Source organism: Sphaerodactylus townsendi, linkage group LG01 (assembly GCF_021028975.2).
Source record: "Sphaerodactylus townsendi isolate TG3544 linkage group LG01, MPM_Stown_v2.3, whole genome shotgun sequence".
NCBI lineage: Eukaryota > Metazoa > Chordata > Lepidosauria > Squamata > Sphaerodactylidae > Sphaerodactylus > Sphaerodactylus townsendi.
The window spans coordinates 38,953,082-38,967,101 of NC_059425.1; the positions used below are offsets into that span (position 1 = coordinate 38,953,082).

Genomic DNA, 14,020 nt, shown 5'->3' on the forward strand with positions numbered 1-14,020 from the left:
GGTTAGTTTTTGGCAAAAATGCTATGAGCACTTATAAAGATAAAGTTTTTGCCAAAAAAAGCCAGTGTTTGAGTTTTTCTAAGGGGAAGACAGAAATAGGGTTGGATCCAGTCAGCTTTTCCATGCAATCTTGCTTAATTCCTCTCCGTACTACAGCCCCCAATCCGCATGGCTTTTAAAAATGTGAATATTCCATGATTTTCAGCACAGCCCTTTTTTGTAGTCAAAAAGTCCTTTTTCACCAGCAGAAAAACTGGTTAAATCCAACACACAGAGTAGTAAAGCTAATCTGGAAATGCTTTCAATAGTGTCAGTTCAAGCACAGTTTTTATTTTCCAAGACTGAGGGGGCGGGGGGTTGTTGGTGGTGGGAGAAATAACTAATCTGCCACCTTGAGGCAGATGTTGGGTGAGCACAGTGCTGATGACTAGTCCCTTGTGACCCAACCAAAAAGCCTCTCTTTGTATTCCCAGAACAGTTCTGCACTTGTGTAGTCCCTTGGGACAATCTTGAACAGGATTTACCTAATCAAGCCCCATACTTGTTCTGAAAGGGGATTATTGCACAAGTCACAAAATATGCTTATATCTTGGGCCTGGACACCTTTGTGGCTTGAACGCATGATAAGCTGCGTTAAGGACCACTTCAAAATGATAAATTAAGGACCACTTCAAATGATGAAAATCATGGGTTCACTTGCTCTGTAAATATAACTTTTGAAATTTTGTACTTATGAAAGCTTTTTTATACTTATAAGAAAACTATTGCTGCCCCCAAATAAACATATTCTGTTCTCTATCTTGTCATACTCATCAGACAGAGATTATGCTTGTAAAACAATGTTTCAAAAACTTACAGATCTCCTTTAACCTAATTTCAGTGAGGGGGGTGTTCAAGGCATCTTACCTCGTGAATCCCAGTCAATATGTGTGATATAACTGGAAGCCCCTTTGCAGATGCCAACTCTTTTGCTGGTAAGCACATTATAAATATCAACAAAATTATCATGGGAAGCCACTGCCAAATATTTTCCTGAATCTGCAAGAGACAGATACTCAAGGTATTCACTGGTAAACATAACATGACATTTGCTATTTTGTCCCTTTATGTATTCCTTGAAAATGAATTATAAGCACTTGAAACGATACTGTGGGGAGGGATCTTAGGCCATCTAGTCCAATCCCTGCTCAAGGTACACAATCCAAAGCTTGAGCATTCCCAACAGATAGATGTCCAACCTTGGCCTGAAAACCTACAGCAAGGGAGAGTCCCTGTTCTGTAACAGACTGCATTGCTGAACTACTTCTACTCATTAGGGGTGTCTTCTACTGAGCTAGAGAGTTACCACATGAACTTTCTCAGTACACTTTCTCGATTCACTTTGCAGCTGTGCGGAATAGCAAAATTCACTTGCAAACAATTGAGGAAGTAGATTGAAAGCCGGAGCCCCTCGGGGATAGGGCGGTATAAAAATCTAACAAACAAACAAACAAACAAACAAACAAATAAATAAAGTGCACTATTCTGCATGTGCGGAAGAGGCTGATGTTTAAGCATATCTACATATGAGGAAATAATGGCATGCAATAGAACTTTACAAATGCACTCCCCGATCTAACATTAAACCGTTTCCATTTACTCAAACAAATGTCCTTAGAGAACAATTGTCAAAGATCAGTTTTCTCCTTAATGTTTCATTTTAGATCTTTCATTAAGAATCTTATTTCTTCCGCACCTCGAGAAAATTTGATGTCAGAAATCATTTCCTTTCTGTGATGGAATGAGATCATATCTTCAACGGTATCAGCATTCACCACCAGAAAACTCCCATCATTCAATCCTACAGCCAAGGCTTTCCCATCAGGGGAGAAGGCACAGCATCTTCCACCTAGAACAGATATGAAAGCATTTCTGCTTAAAGCTCTGATGCCAAAGGAGAAAAGTCAGTGCAGATGAGAGGATCCTCCCACACAGTAGTCCCAGAAATAACTATTTATTTCTGTTAAAGCCATGAAACAGATGGTTCATTTATAATACGACGAATGTAGAGGCAAACGCCTTTATGATGGTATTTCATTGATCTCATGCTCCTATTTTTGAAGGTATTCAAATGTTTAAACTAGTTACTGTTATCTCTGCAAGTATTCTGCCACCTCTCTGAATGTATTAAAACATCAGAAGGGATTGAATGTTTTCATGGTCTCCATGATGATGTCAGGGATGAGATAAGGAAACACACGTTCAATTCCTTCTGCAACCAAGAATATATACTGCCTATGAGAACCAATTAAGATCATAATGTGACATGAAATCTTTCTATGCTGGATCATCTACAACAGTGGTGGCGAACCTTTGGCACTCCAGATGTTATGGACTACAATTCCCAATTGGCCATGCTGGCAGGGGCTGATGGGAATTGTAGTCTATAACATCTGGAGTGCCAAAGGTTCACCACCACAGATCTACAAAAACATTCTGAAGGGGGAAGAAACAGTTGTCTCTAGCTGAGGGCCGAGGGCGACTGGCTAGCAAACAACCTGCCCTCAGCCAGAGACAACTGTTTCTGCCCGAGGGCAGGTTGTTCGCTAGCCAGTTTGGTGGTTTTAAAAAATTCTCGATGGAGTGTAATGGGTTTGTGGTTCAGAAGAACTGAGGGGAAATGGTTCCATTTTCACTTTTCCAAAGACTGATTTAATCACCATGGAGAAATCACTGGTTTTAACCGAAGGCCTTATATCCTAATATGATTTATTTGAAACCCAGAGACTTAACCTGTCAATATTTCTAAAACAGGCGTGGACAACTCTTAACCTATCAAACCAGTGCAACCCATTAGACCAGTACTGAAGATTGCCAAGATATTCAGGACCCATTGTTTTTCTCACAGTTTCAGGAGACAAGCAAACCAAGAATCCATGGGAGATCCTAATAATGACCATACGCAGGTAGTAGGCTACATTTCTGGATCAGAAATTGTGAAGGCCTGCTGTAAGATGTAACCGCAAAAAAAGATTTAATTAAAATCTCTACAATGACAGCCTATGTTGCTAAATATAGGTTACCTTTCTTGAGTTTTCTTACAGCCAGCATACGGTGTTGGGAGGAAAGTTCCCAGATCCTAAGAGTTTTGTCATCACTCACTGTTGCACAGATAGGCAAGAGAGGGTGAGCTGCCAAACCCCAGACCTCTCCTTCCATATGACCCTGTTTGTATAGTAAGAAAGAGGTTCAGAGGGAAAAATTGTACAACCATGTCTCAATTCTAAGTCATTAAAATTTCTAAGGAACATATTCTGTATCATTATTCATTTCCTTCATTTATACCTTGTCTTTCATTCAATGGGGCCCCAAAATGGTTTACATTGTTCTCCTCTCCTTCAGTTTATCCTCATAACAACTGTACAAGGTAGGTTAGGCTCAGAGTATGTGAATGGCCCAAAGTTCCATGGTAGAATATAGATTCAAACCTGGGTCTCCCAGATCCAATTCAACAGTCTCAGCACTACACCACATTGGCTCTCAGCTGACCTTTTAAACCAGGGGTCCCCAAACTATGGCCCGGGGGCCAAATGTGGCCCCCTGAAGGCATTTATCTGGCCCGCCAGGCATGGCTGTGATGGCTCCATTCATGTGCAGTGGGGGCTCGAGGGAGAGGAGGAACCGGCCCCAACGGCTGTTGATTGCAGTTACATGATGGCACCCCCAAATCTCCATGAATTTTCTGACCCAGAGTTGGAGAACCTTACATGTGGTAACGCTTCGCTCCGGGCTTCTTCCCTCTTGGCTACTCCAATCTAAGTTGCTCTGTGGCTTTCTGTTCCCTCGTTTCCCACTCACTCTCATTGGCGCATCAGCCAGGCTGGCTGTAATCGCTTCGCTGGCTGCTAGGGAGGAAAGAACCCAGGAAGATACCTGATCCTGGGTTAGATGGAGTGTATCATTGGGAAAGTTCTGCTTTTTTTTTTTTTTTTACAGGGGAAGGTATTCCACAGCCTCCCCAACAATATTTGGAGCCCACCCTGTACTTGACATACTTTGGTCACTGTTCTAAAAATAGACCATGACAGAAAGGCTGAAAGGTGAAATCAAACATTTTACAATCATTTGTGCATAGGAATTTGTTCATAGTTTTTTTTTAGTCCGGCCCTCCAACAGTCTGAGGGACAGTGAACTGGCCCCCTGTTTAAAAAGTTTGGGGACCCCTGTTTTAAACTAACAATCAACAGGATCTTTAGTCTCCATTATTCCTATTTATTCTCCCCCTTTTCCACCAGTGTGCTGAATAAATAATCTTTTTAGGAGTCATAATCTCAAAAACCATTCAGTACATTCTGCCTGAGTCCTGATTTCCATCCAGGAGAGAACACAGCCAGTACTGCTGGAAACTGTGCTCTGACAGTGTCTCCTGTTAGGAAGTCAAAAAGTGAGGCAAAAACATTTTTAAGAGGGATACAATGTGACTCCTTTTTCTGTTGGCTCACCACCTCTACCTGTCTTGGTTTATTTTGTTGTAAGTTCTTACTTTTAAAACTTTGCAGATTTTGCAAACAGATTTGGACACTCATCTCTTCTTCTAAATAGGTAAAGAGGCAGGATGAAAAAAACATATTAACACTTATGTAGAAGTGAGCAATCACAGAAATGCTTGAGCGCCTTGGTTCTCGCCCAAGCATATTTTGATAGATAAGACAAGTCATAGTACCTGCACAAGAAGAGTCATGGGGCCACTTTTATCAATTTCCAGAATCTCTCCATTTTTTGTCCCTACCAGTATATGCCCATGTCCTAAAGTGATAGCCCGGATCGATGGATTGTCTTCCAACAGCAATCCTGGAAGAATGGAGAACAGGGGGAACCATTTATTCATTTTCAACCAAAAGAAAAGCTTCATCATATGCTACAAGTTACAGTCAAATCATTATGCAAGCAAAGCTGCAGCACATGAAAGCATGTTATTGCAAAGGCAATGCACTTTGCACAGGGAAGCAGGAGAAGCTTAAAACAATGCTTAAGTCCTGACCTGGCTATCCCAGGCTAGAAGCTAAGCAGGGTCAACCTTGGTTAGTATTTGGATGGCAGACCTCCAAGGAAGTCCAGGGTCACTACACAGAGGAAGACAATTGCTAACCACCTCTGAAAGACTCTTGCCTTGAAAACCCTACAAGGTTGCCATAAGACAACTGTGACTTGATGGCAACAACAACAAAAACTCTGATCCAGCAAATAATTGTGGTCTCAGAAATCTGACTTTAGTAAAATGTTAAGACATTTCAGTTGGGGTTTGCAGCATAACATAAGGGCATTCAGCATTCAATAACAAAAACTGATTTTTTTGTAGGTATATGACAATTTAGACAATTTTGTAGGTATACAAAAGGGCAGGTGCACTCTAATCTGCCTGTTAAGGGCAGGTGCACTCTAATCTGGAGAAGTGGATTAGAGTGCAGATTTGATCCCCCACTCTGCCACTTGAGCTGTGGAGGCTTATCTGGGGAACTAGATTAGCCTGTGCATTCCAACACATAGCAGCTGGGTGGTCTTGGGCTAGCCACAGTTCTTCCGAGCTCTCTCAGTCCCACTAACCTCACAGGGTGGGGGGGGGGGAGGGAAAGGAGATTGTCAGCCCCTTTGAGTCTCCTACAGGAGAGAAAGGGGGGATTTAAATCCAAACTCTTCTCTTCTAGCTGAAGTCTGAACAGAGATTCACAGCAGCTATTTCATACACTTAAACTCAATCCATACTTAAAGGCAGTTATGATTAAACTAGATCTCCTCCAGTCACATAGAAAACTGGAGAAGAACTCCAATATCAGAAATGATCTTAGAAAGGCAATTGGGATTGCTCAGTACTACCAGTGAGCACAAGATTCATGCACTCCCTTTATACATACACCCTCTTTAAGCATAAGTAGTTAGAGCATAAGTGTACATGTAGTGGCAATAGCCAGGTTTCTTCTACGTATGAAACACACGTTTCTACTCAACAAAAGATCAGTTCTGTGGTTCTTGATCATGTAAATATATTTGGAAAGTCTGAAAGCTCCAAGTTTCAGCAGGAAACTGGCTGTTCTGATGAACATATCTGCACGATACACAAATGTTTGCCTCATTTATTTACATGTGGTCACTTGAAACACCACTGTCTTCTCATAACCACATCTTTGTGTGGTGGTCAGAGGGGAAATGTCTGTTGTATGGGTGACCAGAAACTCCATGCCAGTAAAAGCCAGTTCAGGGCACATGCCAGAATGGCCAACTTTCATTTTTCAGCACGATGCAGAACTGGCAGTAGCCCTGGAAGAAGACAAGAGCAGATTTCTTAGGATGCTGCAATTTGCCTGGATATTGGAAAGGAACCTTGGATAATGCAGTTATCCTGCCAAGGTCTTTTGGCTTTCTGAAGTTATACCTTTAGACCCAGGTGACAGTGCTGCTCTTTTGATGGCATATGTCTTCAGGCACCTCTCAAATGTATCATCCCAAAGTGCCACCACACCATCCTTCCCACCTGTCACAAAACCCTGTGGAAACACAAATTTTAAAATGTACTTAACACATTTACCTCAACAGGGGCTAGCTGGCCATTGCAGCTACTGGAGAATTCCCCCCACAAACACTTGGGTGGGTCAAGCCCAGGCAGATTGGTGATGTGCAGCCTGGGAAAGGTGGCTACTGATCTGCATGAGCCATGCCCAGCCTAGGGAAGACAGCTCCCAGCCTGGGCAAACTGTGACTGGATGTCCAAGCCAGCAGAGCCAGGCACAGCATGCAGATGGCGGTGCCCAGGTCCAGGTGCCAAAAAGTGTATGCTGTTGGTGCCTGCCGGATCTCTAGTGGGAGGGCATTCCATAAAGCGGGGACTATCGCAGAGAAAGCCCTCTATGTGGCCCCTACTCTTCTCACCTCAGAAGGGGAAGGGATCGCCAGCAGGGCGTCTCCCTGTTACCTCAGCACCCGAGCTGGTCTACATGGCAGAAGGCACTCCCACTTGCAGTCTGGTCCCAGACCATTTGGGCTTTATAAGTCATAACCAACACCTTAAATTAGCTCAGAAGCAAACTGGGAGCCAGTGCCGATCTTTCTGTACCAGCGTAACATGCGTACAGCCTGGGGTGTTAGTCAGCAGCTGAGCTGCAGTATGCTGCACCAGCTCAAACCTTTGGACTGTCTACAAGGGTAACTCTACATAAAGTGCATTGCCTCACCTGAGGAAGATGGGATTGTGGGGAACAGCTGGGGGTCATCGGCATATTGATGTCAATTCTCAGTGAACCTCCTGATGACATTCCCCAGAGGCTTCATATAGCTGTTGACTAGAACAGGGGACAGCACTGAGCCCTGGGAAACTCGACAAGAGAGCTCCCAGGGCTCTGAGCTCTCATTCCTCACAATCTCCCTCTGGCCCCTTCCACTGAAGTAGGATGAAAATCACTATTAAAAAGTGCCTCCTGTTTTCATCCCCCGCAGAAGGTCCAGCATCAAAGGCTGCCAAGAGGTCAAGGAGAAACAACAGAGACAGGATTCCTGTCTCTCCCTGACAAGGTCATCCATCAGGGCAACCAAGGCAGCTTCAGTGCTGAACTGAAATGATGGGGTCATTTAAATCTGAGAAGAGATGCACTTAATTCAGTTAGATTTATAAGTGCTATGTCAACAGTGTGTAATAGAATATGTGCAGGAGGTGACCATAACTTGATAACAAAACAATATATAATCATGAGCAGGAAGATCTGTTGGTCAGATCTGCTTTGGAGCACACTAATAAAGTTGCCAGATGTAGTTGGGACAGGATTATTGTGTGTTTATTAAAAGGGAGACTATGGCTCATTCTGCACATGCAGAATAATGCACTTTCAAACTGCTTTCAGTGCTCTTTGAAGCTGTGCGGAATAGCAAAATCCACTTGCAAACAGTTGTGAAAGTGGTTTGAAAATGCATTATTTTGCGTATTCAGAAGGGGCCTTAGTATTCCTGCCATTTAGTTATGTTAGAAAGCAAAGCAGCTGAATCAAAGAGAACAGGGTCATCAGAAGGCGCCCTTTGAAAGAGCAGAGCTTCAGGGAATGCCCTCAAGGCTGAGAGGGGCTGGCATTAGTAGCAGCGTCATGGCGTTGGCGCTGTCGCCGCCCCTCTCAGTGGGGAGTGCCGAGGGACCCGGCGCTACTCTCCTCGAGTAGCGCGGGGCTTAAGGTAAGTGGGGAAAGGGCCAGTGATAATGCCTCATCTAGCTGTAGTTAGGGACAAACTGTCCTGTCAATATATCTGTTCAATTTCCAATTTTTGTAAGATGGAGCTATTCCACCAGGCCTATCGTTGAAGGTAGCAATGGCATTCCAGCAGACTTGGCCTCCATTTTACTTCCCCACTCTAACTATGGTGCCACTGGAGGTATTTTATTGTAAAATCTATTGTGTTGATTTATTGTGAATATTGTTGTAAGCCACTATGAGCGCATCAGGGAAAGAGCAGCCTATAAATGAAATATAAATATGAATGAATGAATAAAAGGATCTTTTCTGTCTTATGTCCTTCTAGAATGAAGAGGTTCTGTCAACTTCCTCTGTCCACGGATGTGTAAAATATTCACAGTTCTACAGGTCTGATAATCTGAACAGAAACTTGCTTGCCTGATGCAAAGATTACAAATCATGCAAGATACATAAACTGTCCTGCCAAGTGAATATGAGAGACACTGGATACATATATGCTCTAAAGACTTTGGGAAAGCAATAAAGAGATGAAATTTCTATTGTTAGGTAGGAAACTGAAATCCAGGGCCTTCAAGCTAGAATTTTCAGAATGTAGTCAAAAGTATGAGTGAGTGAGTGAGTGAGTGAGTGAGTGAGTGAGTGAGTGAGTGAGTGAGTGAGTGAGTGAGTGAGTGAGTGAGTGAGTGAGTGAGTGAGTGGGCCTTTCCCCACTTACCTTAAGCCCCGCGCAAGTAGCGCAGGGTCCCCCGGCACTCCCCACGAGAGGGGCGGCGACAGTGCAGCTGCCCCGACGCTGCTGCTATTGCGCCCCCTCAGCGAACGGCATCCCTGGAGCGGGGTAATGGGGATGCCTGGGCGTGCGGCATAGGGGGGATCATGCTGAGTGGGGAAACCCCCAGCGAGTGAGTGAGTGAGTGAGTGAGTGAGTGAGTGAGTGAGTGAGTGAGTGAGTGAGTGAGTGAGTGAGTGAGTGCCAAAGACAGAAAATGTAAATAATAGATAACCTCTCTTGTAACTGAGTGGGTAAAAAAACCCCATGAATTGTGACAATGAGAAACTTGTGACAATCAGATACAATTCTGCAGAACTGAAGTATAGGAAAGAGAAAAAACAACCCTATGAAGAAATGTTATACGATCTGAAGAGAAACCAGAGTATGAAGAAATGTTATGAAAATTGGATCTGTTCAATTTAGGGAAAGGAGGCCAAAGTATGGTAGAAGTTTGGAAAATTATGAACAAAGCAGTGAAAGTGTATAGAAATAGAAATATAGTCTCCCCAAACCCTGCAACTTAAGGTAAGCCAATAAAACTGACTGGCTGTAGGCTCATGAAATAAAAAAGAAGAACTTCAAGACCTACTCGCATAGAATGGTTTCTAACCCACGTCAGACAAATTAAAGGAGGATCAATCCAGCAGTGGTTCTAAGGAAGACAGCTGTGAATGAAATGCCCATTTTCAGTGACTGTATGACTGAGTTTTCAGTGCTAGAAACACATGGTAATATTCAATTTCTCCTGCTTTGTAGATTCCTAAGAATAGCTCAGCAGAGGCCAATTTGCTGGTGGTTCCTGGCCCCTCAATGATGCGGCTGGCCTCCACATGGGCCAGGACCTTCACAGCCCTGGCCCTGGCCTGGTGGAACACTCTTCCTCCAGCTGTCCGGGCCCTGCGGGACCTTGGTGAGTTCCGCAGGGCCTGTAAGACTGAGTTGTTCCACTGGGCCTTTGGAGTGTCCAGTCGCTGAAATGTGCGCCCCCTCTCTATATATATCTGATTACCACCATACGCTACCCTCCTGGTGGGGAGTCCGGCCGTTCCCTTTCTTTAGGGAGGCCTTTAATTAAATTGGGTTTTTGGGGCGCCTGATATCTTGTATTGACTGCTGCTTTTAATAGATTTTAATAGATTTTATTGGTTTAATAATTGTATTGATTGTAATGAATATTGTTGTGCACCGCCCAGAGCCCCTCGGGGATGGGGCGGTCTACAAATTCAACAAATAAATAAATAAATAAATAAATAAATAAATAAATAAATAAATAAATAAAAATTTCACAGACACCTACTGGAGACAAGTATTAGACTCAACAATTGCCTTAGATACAACATAACTAATAATCCTTGGACCTCTGCCCAGGGGCGGAGCGAGGGGGAACTGTGCCCAAGGAACGTGCGCACCCTGTGCCCCTGATGTGGTGCCACCCACCCCAGAACCCTCTGGAACACCCTCTCCACGCCCCAGCCACGCCCCCACCACAGCTCACCCCTGGGGCGTTGCGTCCCCTTTCCCATTTGAGCTACGCCACTGCCTCTACCCTCTGAGATCTCTAAGCTCCAAAGATGATACCACAGTTGTAAGTAGTGCAGGCTGTGAAAACAGACATGTATTGATAGTCTTATAAAATCCCAAACCCAAACAAGTAATAAGTGATGGCATAAACCATACCTTATCTAAGGCATGCATTGCAAATACAGGCCCGTCATGAGCTTTTACTGTTTTAAGCAGCAAAATATCTTTCCAGATGTAAATGTCTCCAGTAGCAGAACCAGAGAAAACCAGATCCTCTATTCGTCCATAGGAAACACTCATCATAGTTTCTTGTTTCCCAATATTTCCAAAAATTCCGCGTCTGGAAGTAAAACCACCACCTGCATTGTAAGACAGAGAAAGCAAAAATATTGCTAATATTGCTGTCAGCGTCTTAAATAACACTATCCCTGTAAAGGTGGAACAATGACAGAATAGAGAAGAAAAAGAATCATCTTCTACACCCCCCTGTAAGACAAGATCTCTTTTCTTGTGGCTTTATAATGTGTCAGGATTTTAAAAGTGAGTGTCATAACTGTTAACAGGTGCAAGAAGAAAAGTCTCTAGAAGAAGAAGAAAAGTCTCTAGGCACCATTTTAGAAGAAAAGTCTCTAGGCACCATCCAGGCAATAATAAGCACATCCCCAGTTACCTCAGTGACTAATTTAAACAGATGCTTAAAATTTCTACCAGCACCAGGTGTGTTTACTCAGAAGCAAGGTCCTCTGAATTTAATGAGATCTGCTTCCTGCTAAGAGTCCACAGCACATGAAATTTATCTTGCCTGTCTTGCTGACCTGCTATGTCACTAATATTTAACAGAGGATAAAGAATTGAACTAAATGGCACTTAAGTATATGTATGACTACTAACTAAGGCTTCTTCCGCACATGCAAAATAATGCACTTTCACTCCACTTTCACAATTGTTTGCAGGTGGATTTTGCTATTCCGCACAGTAAAATCCATCTTCATAGTGCATTGAAAGTGGATTGAAAGTGCATTATTCTGCATGTAGGGACAGGGCCTTAGATTAATGATCTGTATGTTACATGTATGAGCAGAAAGCACCTTTGAATTAAAAAGAGTTTAAAACACTGAGTGAACCAATTCTGAGAGTTTAAGACAGTGTTTCCAAAATAATGATAGAGGAAGCATGCTTTTTTCAGAATTAAAATTGGAGGCACCATTTTATTCTTACAACTTCCAAAGAGTGTTGTTATTGATTCATTCATTTATACCTCACATTTCATCCCAATGGGGACCCAAAGCACCTTATATTGCTGTCCTCCTCTCTAGTTATCCTCACAACAACCTTGTATTGTAGGTTAGGCTGAGAGGGTATGAGATTGGCTCAAGGTCATTTAGCAAGCATCTAAAACCAAATATTGCTGGTGAGACAAAAAACACTAACTTGTGGGCCTTAGCACTTATACAACTATGTAATATAAAATGAGCAGCAAGCCAGCACAGCACTTACTGGGGGCATAGATCTCTGGCATGCTAAGAAAGTATAACTGCTATACATAGGTGTAATAGTCCCTAGAGTCATTTAGTGCTCCAAGATGGACATAGGGAAAGGAAAACACCTCAGACTCAGAGAAAAGATCCCAAAAGGCCAGCATGGATCAGATTTGAGCAGTGCAATCCTGAGGATGGGTAATTGTGTCTCAGCTGGGCATGGCACAGCTGCATCATGTCTGAATAGGTTTGCTGCACTTTGGATAGCAAGCCAAAACTGACGCTGCCCTTCCCCCCATGCAAGTGGTCTATACAGATCACTGGGCTTGTCCAATGATTTTTTCCAGCATAAGTCTGCACCAGAAAATGGGAGCATTCTTGGGCTGAAAGGTCTCAGGAAGCCAACTAAAAGTGGGCCCTCTTACGGGAACATCTTCCTCACCACTGGTGGCAGCTCCTGTGCCAGAGTAGTGCTACTACTGAGGCCCCCCACTACCAGCATATGTGCCTCTGGTGGATTCCTCATGAGCCCCTTCAGCAGCTTCCCACCAGTATATATGATGCCGACCGGGAGGCACACCCATGGTGCCCTCCAACCCCAGGCATTTTTCAGCACCTCCAACCCAGTGTTGTTCCCACAGCGCCAGCATGTAAACAGCATTTCTGCCCTGGTGGTGGTGGGGGGTGGGGGAAGCACGGCACTGCTTCATTGGGGAGGCATCAGCCATGCAAACAGCGCCCCAGGGATGGCGTTTTTACCATCTCTGGGGTGCTGTTTTTGGCCCATGTGGACTCCGCCTCTGAGCTGGTGTCAATGTCTCTTAAAGCAGTGCAAATGGCATTTATGTTAGCACCAGGGTCACACCACCTCCTGAGAGGTTTTGGTGCTCCCCCCTCAGGACTGCACTGATAATCGCATAAAGAAATACATAGGTAAAATGAGTGAAATATCAGCTAAAGTTAAAGGTCAACTAAAATTAGTTAAAATGTAAAGCAAGATAAGCTTCTCATGGAAAATTCATCCTGAATGCAAACACTCCTGACTTTTCAGATTGCAGCCACATAAGCAACGGTTAGTGTTTGTGACAACGGAGGACAAACATTACAGTAGACTTAAAGGGATTCTTAGGACAATGTCCAACTAACACACCCAAAGGAGCGATCTGGTCTCCTCCCTGAGTTAACTCCCTGAGCTAAGGGTAAGAATTCACCTCCTAGACCCGAGCCTCAACACATCTGTAAGAAGATATTCATTCATTCTGTTTGAGTTAATCAGCCCCAAACACAGCCTAAGCCAACACACACTTTCCTTCTTTCATTGACTTCACTTGACTCAAATTTTAGATTGGAAGGTTCTCATGGCAGAGATATAGGGAGTCAGTGGATTAAAATCTAGGAAATTTCATACCATATTTTTGTGCAGTTGAGGAGATGCAAGTCCAATATTACATCCCAAACAGGATACTGAGAAGAAACCCCCATGTTAGTCAATGGGGCTGACTCCCAGGAAAGGGGCTGTAAAATGGGCTTTGGTGAAAACGTAAGGTAAACAGAATAGAACAGAATACCTGCTTGTTGCCAGAATTTAATGTGCTTCATTCCAACAGTCACCAGTTTATCGGCATGATGAGGATTGCATTTCACCACGAATATTTTATCTTTGTGACCCCTGGAATAAATTAAAAAATAAAGGAGGCATGAGTACCCTGTCAGTACAACACAATATAATACTCTGTCCTTCCTATGGTTGGAGATTTTGCAGCATTGTAAAGTGTTTGTGTGGCAGAAGGCTGAGGAAGGCAGATTTCATGGAGGAAAGAGTAAAGGGGAAAAGGATTTGTCATTCTCCTCCCACACCTTAACTTTACTCTCTCATTTTCACTCTCATTTATACTCACTCAGTGTGATCTACATTTTAACACAGTGGGTGTGATGCCACTAAGTTTGGTAAGATTAGAAATTCTCAAACTTTTTGAACTTGCTCCAAAGCCTGTCTGAACTTGTGCTGCCTTCTGTCCCACCAACAAAACATCAGTAAT

At 43.5% G+C, this 14,020-nt stretch overlaps 1 protein-coding gene across 9 annotated transcripts in view; it reads right to left on the reverse strand.

Annotated features, from left to right (window-relative positions):
- Positions 1-14,020, reverse strand: part of EML6 (EMAP like 6) — a 174,983-nt gene that overhangs the window by 60,945 nt on the left and 100,018 nt on the right. For all 9 annotated transcript variants that reach the window (XM_048518631.1, XM_048518594.1, XM_048518623.1 and 6 more), the window contains 7 exons: positions 13,550-13,650; positions 10,660-10,862; positions 6,410-6,521; positions 4,703-4,830; positions 3,063-3,204; positions 1,736-1,888; positions 907-1,038 (listed from right to left, as the gene is read on the reverse strand). In XM_048518631.1, the coding sequence (XP_048374588.1) occupies positions 907-1,038; positions 1,736-1,888; positions 3,063-3,204; positions 4,703-4,830; positions 6,410-6,521; positions 10,660-10,862; positions 13,550-13,650 (971 nt within the window). The remainder of the gene's footprint in view (positions 1-906; positions 1,039-1,735; positions 1,889-3,062; positions 3,205-4,702; positions 4,831-6,409; positions 6,522-10,659; positions 10,863-13,549; positions 13,651-14,020) is intronic.